Below are 16,160 nucleotides of genomic sequence, written 5' to 3'. Positions count from 1 at the left end.
TCTGGTGGGAAAGAAACTACAGGTTGGATCAACAACCTGTGTCCCTCTCACATTGGTTTCAGCCCTCAGCTCAGAGCTGTACAGGAGGAGGCTAGATGATTCATTGTGAATCCATTGTTGGGAAATGAAACCAAGAGCTTTTAGAAAGGACAAGCTTTTTTTATAAAGGTCACAATATGCATGCAAATCCTACTTGAATGTTTTCAAAATTTCCTTTTCAAAATATGATGCACGCAGATTTGCACGATAGATAATTTTCATCTACATAATCTTTTCCTGCGGGAACACACCCCACTGACTAAGTCCAGAGAACTTAGGCACAGGTTAGGTTTGGAAAGCTCATGGCTTGGGGACACTCTGCTGTCCAACTGATGATACTGCCAGAGTTTACCCAATGATAACCTATATTTGATCAGTGAAGATTCTCCAGCTTGGACCATCTAACTCTTTGTAGCATCGGTTTTCAAGGGCACCCAGGGTCAAGCGGGAAGAATTCCAGTTCCAGTGGCAAGTCTCAGATCTCAGATCTTAATAATGAATCAGTTTGGTTGGCCAATCATCTCTAGCAACCTACAGTTTGTGAACGTGTCTGAGTCAGATTATCAACTCTGCTGCAAGTGACAAACTAGGTTCCTGTCTCCCATCAGAGGACATGACCATCGATAGTTCAGTGCATAAATTCCTGAGCATGCTGAGTGCTGCTCTAAGTTTTGGAATAAGCTGGAACGCCTCATGTGTGGTGGAGAAAATACCCACAGCGCAACTAAGGCAGAGGATGTGCGGCATGCTTCAGGAGTCGGAACTTGAGTTGGCAAAAACATAAGAAATAGAAGCGGGGTAGGCTATTCAGCCCCATGAGTCTGCTTCCTCATTCAATAAGATAATCCACCTCAGCTCCACTTTCTTACCCTATTCCCATATCCCTTGATTCCCTTAGTGTCCAATATGAGGTATATGAACATTTAACTAGTTTTAACTTAATTTATGTAGAAAGCTCCCTGCAAAAGGAGTTTCCTCTCTCTATCACTAACTTGTGATGGAATGTATAATACGATGAATAAGTTCAATATAGGAAATGATCACTGAATTCCTTCAGTAAGATGACCTTTTGGAAAGCAGTCTTGGCATTTTTTTGAAGGTGGGTGTCTGGCACAGGTCCTTGTTTTGATGGTTGGCTTCAGCCCCTGCTACTAAATCCAGCACATTCTTTTCTCAGTAGCATTATATTAATCCCTTGCCCTGAATTTTCACTTTGGCGGGCGCAATCGGCAGGCCCAGGAGCAGTCAGGGAACGGGTTGCCACCCGCAATCGGCCCCCAACTGCGATTTGACGCTGGCTGGCCAATGATCTGGCAGCCAGTGTGAAGCGCGCGCTGAAAAGCTCAGTGCTGCCGGGGAGGAGGGTAATGACATTCCCGCAGGCATGGGCAGGCGCTGAGAGAAAGCTCCCTGAAGGCAGAGAGCTGCCTCAGGGAGCTGCGGACCCGAAAACCAATGAAATAAAGTTTACAAAGTCTGGAAAAAAATGTCCAAGCATCACATTCAGGCACCTGAACATATAGATGATAAAAGTGCTGTCCACAGATTTTTATTTTTATTTTATTTAATAATGTAAACCTCATCCCGCCCTAGGATGAGGTTTGGTGAAAAATGCCAAGTCGGCCTGGCCAATTCGCCCGTCCGCCAACTGTAAGTTTGGACAGATCACGGAAAATCGGAGACAATTGCATCATTAATGGGCTTAATTGCCCTCTTAATTGTCGGCTGGCGTGCTTCTGACTTTTATGTGCACCCGCCGAGTGAAATATCGCACAAACGTGGGATGCTCGCCTGACATCTTCTCACGTGATTTTACACCTGATCGGGTTAGGCACACGCCCGCCCACAGGGCATAAAATCCTGCCCCTTGTGTCTATTGTCATGCAGAAGGACAGAACATTTTCTTATCTGAACAAAACTCATACGTCAGACGCAAAAATAAATGATAAAATTCATTTCACTTTCAGACGACTATTTTCCTCTGGAGCCAATCATGTTTTCAGCTGTATCCTGCATACTAAACATTTTAAGGTATTGTGGACCCCACAGTTATCAACAGCCTGGTAACAAGATAGAGCCATAAGTGAAATGGGGAATGGCTGTGTACAAGTTTTCCGAAACGAGTCCAACATATGTTTTTCATGGATTTCTGACAAAGTTCCAATACCTCTTTTGAACTGTTTCAGTTCTCAAGAAACTTGAAAGGTATCAGGTCAAAAGCAAGGACAATCAAGGTTGATTTTATTTAAAGAACATTATTGAGCATTTTACTTTTCTCAAAAGCATTCTTATACAATTATGCTGTTATTCATGTTCTTTTTCTCATATTTCTGAGCAGTTTGGACATATACCAAACAGAGCATGTACAGTTGGCTTATTGGCTTTGCCAGAATAAGCTGAAAACTGCTCTGCTGTCTGACAGTGCAAGGTTTCACCAGGCTGGAATAAAGTTTGAAGACAGTATATAGAATTAGGTGGGAGACAGCAGCAAAGCGGTCCTATCACTATACTAGTAATCCAGAGGCCCAGGTAGTAACGCTCTGGGGACATGGTTTAAATCCCACCATAGCAACTGGTGGAATTTAAATTATAATAAATCTGGAATATAAAGCTCTCAGTAATGAAAGTATCATTGGTTGTTGCAAAAACCCATCTGGTTCACTACTCTACTTTGGTGAAGGAAATCTGCCATCCTTACCCAGTTTGGCCTACATGTGACTTCAGATCACAGCAGTGTGCTTGACACTTAACTGTCCCCTGAAATGGTCTAGCAAGCCATTCAGTTCAAGAGCACATAGGGATGGGCAACAAATGCTGGCCTTGCCAGCAACACTCACATCCCATGAAAGAATTTTAAAAATTACATTAAAGCACAGAAACAGGCCGGTTGGCTCAACAAGTCAATGATGTTGTTTGTGTTCCACAAAATTTACGTTCCCTCCACATGACTGCATCTCACCCTTTCAGCATATCTTTCTATTTCTTTCTTCCCCCATATATTTTTCTAGCTTCTCCTTTCAATGCATACTAATTGCCTCAACCATTTCACATAGTAGCGAGTTGCACATTCTCACCACCCTCTGAGTATAGAGGTTTCTCCCAAATATCATATTGGATTTATTAGTGATTATCTTATATTTATGGACCACAGTTTTGAACTCAACTACAGGTGGAAATATCTATCATCAAATTACAAAATAACACAATTTTTTTTTTATTATGGATGTGGGCATCACTGGCTAGGCCAGTATTTATTGCCCTTCCCTCATTGCCCTTGTTCAGAGGGCATTTAAGAGTCAACCACATTGCTGTGGGTCTGGAGTCACATGTAGGCCAGACCAGGTAAGGACGGCAGATTTCCTTCCCTAAAGGACATTAGTGAACCAGATGGGTTTTTACAACAATCAGCAATGGTTTCATGGTCATCAGACTTAATTCCAGATTTTTATTGAATTCAAATTCCACCATCTGCCGTGGCAGGATTCAATCCCAGATCCCTGGGGTATTATCCTGGCTCTCTGGATTACTAGCCCAGCGACAATGCCACTATACCATCGCCTCCCCATTATTGTATTCTACATTACTCAAAGTCTAATTTCTGTATATAGGAGCACCCTAAGATTAGATAAAGGATAATTACTTGTAGGGACACGCTGAGACCAATTAAAGTATATTTTCAGTTACTGGTAGGTGTCTCTGTTGATTGACAGGTGCTTTGCTGGCTCCTGACAGTAAATAACTGTTTTCTTTTTTTTACACACAGAATTTGGCACAGAAATTTGTACAAAGTGTGACACCTGAAATGTGATTGTTGTGTTTCAAAACATCCTTATAGATCAATGCTATGGCTGTAATCAAACCATCAAGGTTAAGGCACAGAAAGAGGCCATTCAGCCCATCTTCAGCTGGAGCTGACTTTTCTAATCCCATTCCTCTGTCCTTTCTGTACATACTTTTATACTCTTACTTTTTAAATCCTATCCAATTGCCTTTTAATGTTATATTAAAAGCCATCTGTAAAAACCCTCTGTGAAAAAAGATTTTCTAATTTCCCCCTCTTTCTTCCCATGGTAATTTTAGTTCTATCCCAATGTTATCAATTCATCGACCAGCGAAGACAATCGTTCATTACGTTATTTTTTTTTCATTACATTTCATTTTCATTACAACAGTGACTACACTTCAGAAAAACACTTAATTGGCTGCAAGGTGCTTTGGGATTCAGTGGTCATGCATGGTGCTATATAAATGCAAGTTTTTATTAATTTTGTGGCTTCTCAAAATCTATAGTCATTTTGAAAACTAGAAGCCTTATATTCTGAAAAAAGCCTGAGTTTTTCAAGCCTGTCTTTAAATATAAAATCTTTCATTTGTGGTATAATTGTCGTGAATCTTCCCTGCACCCTTTCCATGCCTCAGTTAGCGCTGCTATAATGGGAGTCGCATACCATACCCTGACTGTCGGCTAACTAATGTCTGCACAAATTTAACAATTATTTCCTTTCATATTCAGTGCCTCTGTGAATAAAACCCAGAGACCACTTGCCTTTTTAATGACCTTTATTTCCATTCAGTTTAATTTTAAATCCTCAGCTGCTACAAGAGTTAGAAGTGGATTTCATTTTGTTAAATCTAACTGCTTCTCAAATGGGTGCTTTAGGTGTTTCTGAGAATCAAATCTGAACAACCATTTATTTACATTGTCGTTGGATTCCCTATTATTTTTGCCCTTTATTTGAGCTCCTCCCAGGCCAGGCACTGCTGCCCAGGGGAGGGGGGCAGCTTGGAGCCTATTGCCAGGCTTTTGCCACAGACTTTCTATAACCGAGTAAGAGAGGTTGTCAATGACACAAACATTCATTCTTTAAAAGTACCCCAGGAGCAACTTGCTGGAGAAAGTGTGAAATTTTATTTTTTGATAATTCATTCATATTAGCTATGCTTTCTAGTTTGCATTAGATTTATTGAAAGAATGTCACAATAATGTCTGCAGCTAATGATTCTCTTGCTGCAACGCCCAACACAAACACACACGCACAGGATCACAGTGCAATGAGGTTGCTGTGACATCTTGGAGGAGATTCCCTCCGAGCACTGTGATAGTGAAATGGGACAATTTCCTGATTTTGGTTGTGTTTAGCAATGCCATAAGCAGGAACATTATTACAGTTTCCCTCAAACTAGTTGAGAATGGAAATCTGTGTTGACAATAATGTCTCTGCTACATAGTGACCAGACGATATCATCCACCTAATAACCTGGACACTGCTCAGTGCACTCATGCTGCCTTGATTTGAATTGTCTGATGCACACGACTAAGTTTTGTTTTTTCATACAAGAAGATTGGAGTCGTATTGTTAGCTACGCACCAAGGGGTCACTGTGAAAATAGCTCTGGTAATTGTCATCACACCGGCCATCAATTAATCTTCCTACATATACAGTTAGATCTCACTCTAACAAACAAACAACCCCACCCCAGCTCCTGGGTGAAGCTTTATTGGCTTCATTTTTGGTAAATGTCAAGAAGTTAAGCATTAGATAATAGGAATTGGTTTCCTGCACCAATTTTTCCTTCAAATCATTTCAGCACGTATAGAGCCAAATGAAATTGGTATCAAACTGAGCTCTAAGCTCCCAAAATATCAACATCACTCTCACCAACTTCAGTTGACTTCAGTGAAAGGCTTACCTGGTAAATCATTACTTTGAAATTGTTCCGTTTCAGTAGGGTGGCCTCATTGGTCTCGAGCTTCTTGATCTGCGCACCCTGCTTCTCCATGTTGTGCTTGATGGTCTTCACGTTGACATTGACTTTCCGAATCTTCTCCAGCATTTTGTCAACGCTGTTGCTGGTGGTCGCGTGCGACTTGGTCAACTTGCTCAGCTCGTTCTGGATGTTGAACACAGCATTTTCCATCTCCAGATGCCGCTGCTCCAGCTGCTGCTGACTGGTTTGGATCTTGTCGACCATCCCCATCACTTTGTCCAGGAGGGTGAGCACCAGAACCCCATTGAACTGGGGCTCCTGTTTTGGGCTTTCATCCTGCTCTTGTGCCTCAGGAACCTCAGGACTCTCCTGCTCTTCGGTTTGCATGGAGTCTGCCATGGTTAGAAATGTCAAACTGGGATTTAAAATACCAACTGAACTCAGGCTTGCTGTGCTGGGATGTTAGCCAGTGAGTGGAGAGAGAGAGGAGAGCGTATGTGTGTGCTCTCACTCAAGTTACACAGCTGCTCAAGAAGCGTCCAAAAGAATTTGCAAGCTTAAAAGGACATGGACTAACTCCACCTAGCTGTGCAGAACAAGACTGCTAAAGTGTATGTCAGCACCCTCCCTAAATTATTAGAATAGTTGGGAGGGAGTTGAAGACTTTCAATACAAGCACAGGCACATTTAACGAGGAATGCACACTGCTAACATAAAATATCCCAGATCTTAGACAGGAATGTACACAGAGCTGGGTTCTGCACTTTGTATCAGAGATACTGTAGAATTCCTGATAGATAAATCCAGCTTTGAAACAGACTGCTGCGTAAACTAGTTACGTAGAACCGGGCATACAAAGAAACAGCTGAATTTCCATTGTTGAAAATCTACTTGGCTAAGCAGTTTCTGTTTGTAAAGAAAACTGGATTTTAGTACAGAGTCTAAGCCACTGTTTAATCCAGCCACAGTTAAAATCCTATCCGTACTTTACTGCAACCTTGAACCAATTTCCTTCAGAATGGGCATAATCCTATATTTAGCTTCTTGCAGTAATCTGTGTTTCTCTGCAGTTGGTAAAACTTCACATCTGGGTAACATTCTACAAATGAAGCAAGTTTGAAATAGCTGGAAACAATTTTCCAAGATTGCTTTCTTTTTAAGTCAGTCAACAAAAGCAGCATCATATAAACTGGGGCTGTGAGCTAGAATATGAGTTGGTGAGGGGACACTTTGGTTAGTAAAGGATTTAGCCGGAATAATGGATAAGGACTGAGGAGTAACAAGGGGAATGTTTTCTTCTTGTGATGTTTTGTAAGTTACAATGATCATGATGTGGCCCCTTTTCCCTAACACAAGCCAACTGCGTTGCAATTAGTTTATTCATATTTTTTCCCTAGTTTTCTCTTCCATTTCTCTACCTTCTCCAAAGGGACTCACTCTCGCTGATCTATGGTTCTGTCTTCTCGAAGGTAATAGCCATTTTAGAGCGATATCAGAATTTTAAAGTTTTTTAATCATAAATATCAAGCCTGTTCCTGAACCCACTTGAGGGGGGGATTTCCTCTGTCTACTATTTGTGGTGATATCCCAAATGGATCTTATACGCTAAGGAAAATTCTTTGATAAATAGTGAACAAAGTCTTGGGGTCAGTCTTCCTGGACTTCCATATGAACATACAGATTAGGAGCAGGAGTAGATCACTCGATCCCTCGAGCCTTCTCCTCCATTTGATAAGATCATGGCTGATCTGATTGTGGCCTCAACTCCACTTTTCTGTCTACCCCCTATATCCTTTGACTCCCTTCTCAATCAAAAATCGGTCTAACTCAGCCTTAAAAATATTTAACGACCCAGCCTCCACTGCTCACTGGGGAAGAGAGTTCCACAGACTAACAACCCTCTGAGAAAAATCAATTCTCCTTATCTCCATCTTAAATGGGAAACCCCTTATTTTGATGCTCTGTCCCCAAGTTCTAATCTCTCCCACAAGGGGAAACACCCTCTCAGCATCCACCCTGTCAATTCCCCTTAAGATCTTATATGTTTCAGAATGTGCCACGCCTATCAGGGCCTCTCTGGGCCCGAGTTTCATTGTCCAGTTCATTAACATAACCCAGCCACACTCCCAGCACAGCCCAGATCTTTGGCCTTCCATTGGGAAATGGCGATGGAAAGCAGAGCACAGTCAAAAGCCTGAGAGACCTGGAGCTGACATCTTGGCTGCTGGAGAACAAATAACATGCGGGATGTTGAGAAAACTCAATTTGTCAGACTCCTTTTACTTGCTGACTCTTCATCAGAACTCATACAAACTCGAAACGTTAACTGCGTTCCTCTCCGCTGATGCTGCCAGACCTGCTGAGCTTTTCCAGCTATTTTTATTTTTATTTCAGATTTCCAGCATCCGCAGTATTTTGCTTTTATAGACATGGATGAAGGGTGTTTGTATTTCATACCCTCAAAGTCTTGGGAACTGAGAAATTTGGAGAATTATTTTTCTAAATTTTTTGAGCTGAAGAGTTTATTAGAAGTTTTTGATATTCTTCTCCTTTTGGACAGTTGCTCTGATGTAGATTTGCTGAGGCTGGACCATGTGTTGTTGCTATGATACTTGTAAAGGAATTTTCCCAATAACAGTGAAGAAACTGACAACAATGCCGCCTGTTGGCCATGGTCTGGGAAATCTGCATCAAAATTAGTCATAGAAAGTGCCAATCCTTCAGTCATCCAACGTTTAGTTGTTTAAAGCTGTGGCATATTTCACAGTTGTGTCACCAAACACATCGGTGCCAAATATAACTAATGCTGTCAGTTCATGTAAGACATCCGATAGCAACTCAATCCAAACATTATTCGCTGTGTTTGGCCCAATAGACTTTTATCTTTGTCCCTTGGGGTAATGAGGACAATTCCAGCTTAAAGCTTGACACTCTGTCCTCAGTTAGTCATAGGGTCATAAAGGAATAGAAGAAGGCCATTCTCTCTGTAGAGCAATCCAATCAGCCCCATTCCCCCCATGTATCCCTGTAGCCCTGTAAGTTTATTCTTTCAAGTGCCTATCTAATTTCCTTTCGAAACCATTGACCGTCTCTGCTTCCACCACTTTCACAGGCAGTGAGTTCCGGGTTACTACTACTATTTGCCATGTAAAAATATTCTTCCTCACATCCAGGACAATCCTGGAAGGTTAGCAACATTTCCATTCTAGTGAGCGATTCCACTGCAGCTCCCCCATTCTGAGGGAGTGGGGATTTGTCCGATTCTGATGCACGCTGACCAATGATATCTTGTAATGCCCAAAACCTGAAATCTGTGTCCCCTAGTCCTTGGACAATCAACTAATGGGAATGGCTTTTCTTTGTCTACCCTATCTAAATCTGTCATCATATTTACACCTCAATCAAATCTTCCCTCAATTTCCTTTGCTCCAAGGAGAACAACACCAACTCCTCCAACCTAACTTTGCAGCTAAAATTCCTCATTCCTGGAAACATTCTGGTAAATCTCCTCTACACTTTCTCAAGAACCCTCACATCCTTCCTAAAGTCTGGTGACCAGAAATGAATTCAATACTCTTAATTGTGGCCTAACCAGATGTTCAGCTTTTGTACTTAATGGCCGAGGTTTCCCAGCCCCGCCTGCCACCAGGATCTTTTGGTCCTGCCAAAAATCAATGGACATTTGGTTGGCCCACAACATCCCTCACAGTGGGTCCCAGTACAGCTGGGCTGGAAAATCCCAGTCAATGCCTCTATTTATAAAGTCCAAGATCCCATATGCTTCAGATAAAAACAATCCCATATGCTTTGCTAGCCACTCTCTCGATATGTCCTGCCACCTTCAAAGACCTAAGCACATAAACCTCTAGGCCCATCTATCCCTGCACACTCTTTAGAACATTGCCCAGGGTCTGTTGCTCTGAACTTGATCTACTTGGGCAGCAGTCAGTTCTGTCTGTTTTACTTCTGTGGCATTTAGTTCTGAGCTTTGATCTCTGCCTGCTTTGGAATTACTCTACATTTTGTTTCCTTGTTAACAATCCTCGTTTGAAATGCAACTTTTGGGCACATGTTAACTGCTGGAGGAGAATGGGCAAGAGTGGCGGGTGAAGGGGTGGGGAGCAGAGTGCCTATTCATTGCCCTGTCCATTCTTGCACCAGCCAGTTCCAGACCCAGATAGGGTTGCCAACTCTGGGTGGGTGTATCCAAGGAGGTTTTGTCACATGACCTCCCACCTCAAACTGCCCAAGCCCCCTACACCAACCATTGGTCCATTCTTTAGATACCACTGCTTTCCCACAGCTAATTGGAGCAATCTTGTCTCATGGCTAATTGGGTTAATATTGACAGTTGGTGAAACAGTCCTTCCCCCCACCCCCACCCCGCCCCATTGCTAAAATTTACTAATTACAAATGAAGGTGATCAAAGAAATGTAAAAAATAGACACAATTTTGTCCGGTCCCCCAATGACTTTTCTCTCTGTAGCAGTGTCCTGGAGATTTATGTTCACTTCTTGGAGACTCCAGGACAATCCGGACAGTCAGTAACACTAGGACTTGGGTAACATTTCCATTCTAGTGAGGAATTCCACTGCAGCCCCCCCATTCTGAGGGAATGGGGATCTGGCCAACCCATGAGCCATGCTGACCAATGATGTCTTGTAGCGGGGTTGGGCATAATGCCTGGGGAGGGGAGGGGGTGTCCATGTCAGACACTATTGCTTCTCCTGACCACATCCAAACAAAAGTTAAATCTTTACTGGATCGTTTTCCCCTTTAAGGAGCACTAGTTAGGCCACTTGCTGCCCAGTACAAATGGGCAGACTGAAAAAGGTGCACACTCCAATCAATTGTTCCTTGAAATTCCAGTCAGGACCCTTTGTACCCTCATTAGCATGAAGCAGTACAGTGATGCTTGCCCTTGTGAAGGGCCGAGGCGAAGGGGAGAAGGAGTTGTGGGGTAGATCAGAGCAGGAACAGGGGAATCCAGTGCCGTGATTTCAGGGCTATGACTGCCTTGTTCCTGCCCAAGTTAAAATTGACCCTTTTATCACTGTGTTGTCGTACTGCCAATTTTGTCACACATTGGTTGAAATTTTAGAAATAAATTTTAGCATCTGGATAATAAACCTGCCCAGCTTTCCTGGTCCAAGCAATCTCCAAATCCAACTCAAAAAGAAATGGCTTCATAAGTTACACACAAGCCCAGTAGCTCAACGCTGAAATAATTCTGTGCTTCATGAAGGAAAAAGGTTCTGCTGAGGGAATATGAGCAGCTGGAGGCTAAATTAAAAAGCAGAACCTAAAAGGTAATAATCTCCAGATTACTACCTGAGCCACGAGTTAATTGGCACAGGGTCAATAAGATTAAAGAGGTAAATGTGTGGCTCAAAAATTGGTGTGGGAGAAATGGGTTCGAATTCATGGGACATTGGCACTGGTACTGGGGAAAGAGGGAGCTATTCCATTCGGATCAGCTCCACTTGAATCAGGCTGGGACCAGTGTCCTGGCGAAACACATAACTAGGGTTGTAGATAGGGCTTTAAACTAAATAGTGGGGGGAGGGTTCAGTTGCATGGAAGTATAAAAAATCAAAGTTTAAGGAGAGGGTAAGAGTGCAGGTTAGTGACGAGGCTGATTGTTACCAAAAAGTGAAAGGAAGGGACAGAGTGTGTGAACGCCATATTGCACCAAAGAATCATATAAGTGTAGGGAACATTGATAATAGGGCAAACTTAAAGGCTTTATATCTGAATGTGTGTAGCATTCGGAATAAAACTAATGAGTTAACAGCGCAAATAGAGATAAATAGATATGGTTTGGAGGCGATTGCTGAGGCGTGGTTACAGGGAGAATAGGTTTGGCAGTTGAATATCCAAGGGTACTCAGTGTTTCGGAAGGATAGGCAGGAAGTAAAAGCAGGTGGTGTAGTTTTGTTAGTAAAGGAAGAGATCAGTGCTATAGTGAGGAATGATATAGGCACTGGAGAGCAAGATGTAGAGTGAGTCTGGGTAGAAAGAAGAAATAGCAAGGGAAAGAAGTCCCTGGTGGGAGTAATCTATAGGTCCCCAAACAATAGTTTAGCAGTAGGGCACAGTATAATCCAGGAAATACTGGGAACATGTAAGAAAGGCATGGCAATAATTATGGGTGATTTAATATGCATATAGACTGGGCTCATCAAATTGGCAAGGGTAGCCTCGAGGGAGAGTTCATAGAGTGTATTAGAGATTGTTTCTTGGAGCAATATGTTGTGGAACCAACCAGGGAGCAGGCTATTCTGGATTTGGTTTTGTGTAATGAAATGGGATTAATTAATGATCTCATAGTAAAAGGTCCTCTAGGGGAGAGTGATCATAGCATACTAGAATTTCAAGTTCAGTTTGAGAGCGAGAAACTTGAGTCCCATACGAGTGTTCTGGAGTTAAACAAAGGTAACTACATAGGCATGAGGGCAGATTTGGCCCTAGTGGACTGTGCAAAATGACTACAAGGTAGGTCAGTTGATGAACAGTGACAGATATTTCAGGAGGTATTCAATTCCTCCCAAGTAAAATATATCCCAAAGAGGAAGAAAGATGGTAAGAGGGGGAAGAAGCAACCATGGCTAAGCAAGGAAGTTAAAGATAACTTAAAGGCAAAAACTAAAGCATACCAAATTGCAAAGGTCAGTGGCAGGCTGGAAGATTGAGAAACTTTTAAGGTTCAACAAAGGGTTACTAAAAAAAAATAATAAAAAGAGCAAAGGTAAATTATGAAAGAAAATTAGTGCAAAATGTAAAAACTGTTAGCAAAAGCTTCCACAAGTATATAAAAGGAAAGAGAGTAGCTAAAGTGAATGTTGGTCCTTTGGTGGATGAGACTGGGGTGTTAATAGTGGGGAATGCAGAAATGGCAGAGACGCTTAATCAATATTTTGAATCAGTTTTCACAGTGGAGGACACTAGTACCACCCCAATAGTAACAGGTAGTGCAGAGGATATAGAGAAGGGGGAACTTAGAACAATCCCCATCACTAGAGAAAAAGTACCGAGCAAACTATTGGGATTAAAGGGTGACAAGTCCCCAGGACCTGATGGCCTACATCCCAGAGAACACCTTCGGTCTGTCCGCAAGCATGACCCAGACCTCCCTGTCGCTTGCCATTTCAATACTCCACCCTGTTCTCATGCCCACATGTCCATCCTTGGCTTGCTGCATTGTTCCAGTGAAGCTCAAAGCAAACTGGAGGAACAGCACCTCATCTTCCGACTAGGCACTTAACAGCCTTCCGGGCTGAATATTGAATTCAACAACTTTAGATCTTAAACTCCCCCTCCCCCACCCCCTTTCCGTTTCTTCCCCCTCCCTTTTGTTTTTTCCAATAATTTATATATATTTTTCTTTTCCCACCTATTTCCATTATTTTTAAATGTATTTCCATCCATTGTTTTATTTCTATCTTTTAGCCTATTTCGATCCCTTCCCCCCACCCCACCCCTATAGGGCTATCTGTACCTTGCTCGTCCTGCTTTCTACCCTTAATGTCACCTATTAGCACATTTCTTAGCTAATATCACCACCGTCAACACCTCTTTGTCCTTTTGTCTATAACATCTTTAGCAATCTCTTCTTTGCCTCTACCTATCACTGGCCCGCTATCCGGCTCTACTTGTCCCACCCCCCCTTAAACCAGTTTATATTTCACCTCTCTTCTATTTTTCCTTAGTTCTGTTGAAGAGCCATACGGACTCGAACATTAACTGTGTTCCTCTCCGCAGATGCTGTCAGACCTGCTGAGTTTTTCCAGGTATTTTTATTTTTGTTTTTGTTTTGGACCTCTGTGCCCCTCTGATTCTGGCCTCTTGAACATCCTCGATTTTAATTGTTCCACCATTAGTGACCATGCCTTCAGTTGGCTAAGTCCTAAACTAAGGAATTTCCTCCCCTAAACCCCTCAACCAAGGGCTGATTAAGGATAGTCAGCATGGCTTTGTGCGTGGTAGGTCGTGGTTAATGAACCTTGTAGAGTTTTTCGAGGAGGTTACCAAGAAAGTAGATGAAGTAAAGGCTGTGGATGTTGTCTACATGGACTTTAGTAAGGCCTTTGACAAGGTCCCACATGGGAGGTTAGTTCAGAAAGTTCAGACACTTGGTATCCATGGAGAGGCTGTAAACTGGATTCGAAATTGGCTGTGTTGGAGAAGACAGAGAGTGGTAGTGGATGATTGCTTCTCAGACTGGAGGTCTGTGACTAGTGGTGTGCCTCAGGGATCTGTGCTGGGACCATTGTTGTTTGTTGTCTATATCAATGATTTGGATGATAATGTGGTGAATTGGATCAGCAAGTTTGCTGATGACACTAAGATTGGAGGCGTTGTGGACAGCGAGGAAGGCTTTCAAAGCTTGCAGAGAGATCTGGACCAACTGGAAAAATGGGCCAGAAAATGGCAGATGGAATTTAATGCAGAAAAGTGTGAGGTGTTACATTTTGGAAGGTCAAACCAAGGTAGGACATACACAGTAAATGGTAGGGCACTGAGGAGTGCGGAGGAACAAAGGGATCTGGGAGTTCAGATACATAATTCCTTGAAAGTGGCGTCACAGGTAGACAGGGTTGTAAAGAAAGCTTTTGGCATATTGGCCTTCATAAATCAAAGTACTGAGTATAGGAGTTGGGATGTTATGGTGAGGTTGCATAAGACATTGGTGAGGCCAACTTTGGAGTATTGTGTGCAGTTCTGGTCACCTAACTACAGGAAGGATATCAGTAAGATTGAAAGAGTGCAGAGAAGATTTACTAGGGTGTTGCCAGGTCTTAAGGAGTTGAGTTACAGGGAAAGATTAAACAGGTTAGGACTTTATTCCTTGGAGTGTAGAAGGATGAGGGGAGATTTGATAGAAGTTTACAAAATTATGAGGGGTATAGACAGAGTAAATGCGAGTAGGCTCTTTCCACTTAGATTAGGAGAGATAAACACGAGAGGACATGGCTTTAGGGTGAAAGGGGAAAGGTTTAGGGGGAACATCTTCACTCAGAGAGTGGTGAGAGTGTGGAACGAGCTGCCATCTGACGTGGTAAATGCAGGCTCACTCTTAAGTTTTAAGAATAAATTGGATAGATACATGGATGGGAGAGGTCTGGAGGGTTATGGACTGGGTGCAGGTCAATGGGATTAGTGGAATAATATTTCGGCACAGACTAGAAGGGCCGAATGGCCTGTTTTCTGTGCTGTAGTGTTCTATGGTTCTATGGTTCTAACCACTCTTTCCTCTTTTTGAGGAGCCCCTTAAGACTATCGCTTTTTATCAAGTGTTTGGTAATCTGCCCTAATATCAAAAATATATGGCTTTGTATCATATTTTGTTTTAAAATGCCTTTGTGAAGTGTGTTCAAATGTTCCTCAAATATACAACATGAAGCATCTTGGGATCTTTTATTCCATTGAAAGTGCTAAATAAATACAAGTTGTTGTTGAATAAATAAAATAAATGAAATAAATACAAGTTGCTGTTGAATGAGAAAGAAAACTAGAGCAATAGAATTCTAAAGTGGTGGGACAAAAGTCATAGTACATTCACACTTTGCTAGATTTTGCATGGGGATAAAGCTAAAATGGCCTTGCTAAAATGCCACAATACCCTTCAAGTGTAAATCAAATATCAAGGCCCAGACTGACTTTAAAGTGAATTGCATAAAATTACATTGTGCTTTCACCTTCCAAAAGCTTGGCCATGGATGGTAAGCCTTTGAACAGAGCAAAAACTGATCAGCTGGACAGAACATCTGTTCTGTGGATGACAGTGGGATTCACAATGGGGATTTGAGTAACATAATATCAGTAGATTTTAATCACAAGATGGCACCATTGTGAGTAGCGTTCCTAAAACTAACACTGAAGAGGTGGCCATTAATCACTTGAAAAAGGACATGTGGATGAAGCATCTGAATGAGGGTGATGAGGTGGAGTGGAGCAAGAATCCCTCTCAACGAAATTTCACTTTGGCATTGTTGGTGTCAGGTCAAGACCAGACTTTTGATTCAGGATGTTCTTAGACTGTAGCTGTGTCAAAAACCACTTCACACTAATATTATTCACACTACTATAATTATTATCCAGTTACTTCAACAGCACTTTTCAAACCTGCAACCTCTATCACCACTACCTTCAAGTTTCTCTCCAAGGCATATGCCTTTCTGACTTGGAACTATATCGCTGTTCCTTCAATGTGTACAACCTACAAGATGCAGTGCAGGAACTCACCAAGCCTCCTTAGACAGCACCTTCCAAACCCATGACCACTACCATCTAGAAGGACAAGGGCAGCAGTCACATGGGAACACCACCACCTGGAAGTTCTCCTCCAAGCCACATATCATCCTGACTTGGAAATATATCCCCGTTCCTTCACTGTCGCTGGGTCAAAATC

At 42.3% G+C, this 16,160-nt stretch overlaps 1 protein-coding gene across 1 annotated transcript in view; it reads right to left on the bottom strand.

Annotated features, from left to right (window-relative positions):
* Positions 1-6,520, bottom strand: part of cavin1b (caveolae associated protein 1b) — a 74,866-nt gene extending 68,346 nt beyond the window's left edge. The window contains exon 1 of the mRNA XM_078529223.1: positions 5,731-6,520. Within this exon, the coding sequence (XP_078385349.1) occupies positions 5,731-6,147 (417 nt within the window). The 5' untranslated portion in view covers positions 6,148-6,520. The remainder of the gene's footprint in view (positions 1-5,730) is intronic.
* Between the last annotated feature and the right edge of the window lie 9,640 nt (positions 6,521-16,160).

The sequence above is a fragment of the Cetorhinus maximus genome, chromosome 25 (assembly GCF_964194155.1).
Source record: "Cetorhinus maximus chromosome 25, sCetMax3.hap1.1, whole genome shotgun sequence".
NCBI lineage: Eukaryota > Metazoa > Chordata > Chondrichthyes > Lamniformes > Cetorhinidae > Cetorhinus > Cetorhinus maximus.
This window is presented reverse-complemented; position numbering and strand designations above follow the sequence as displayed.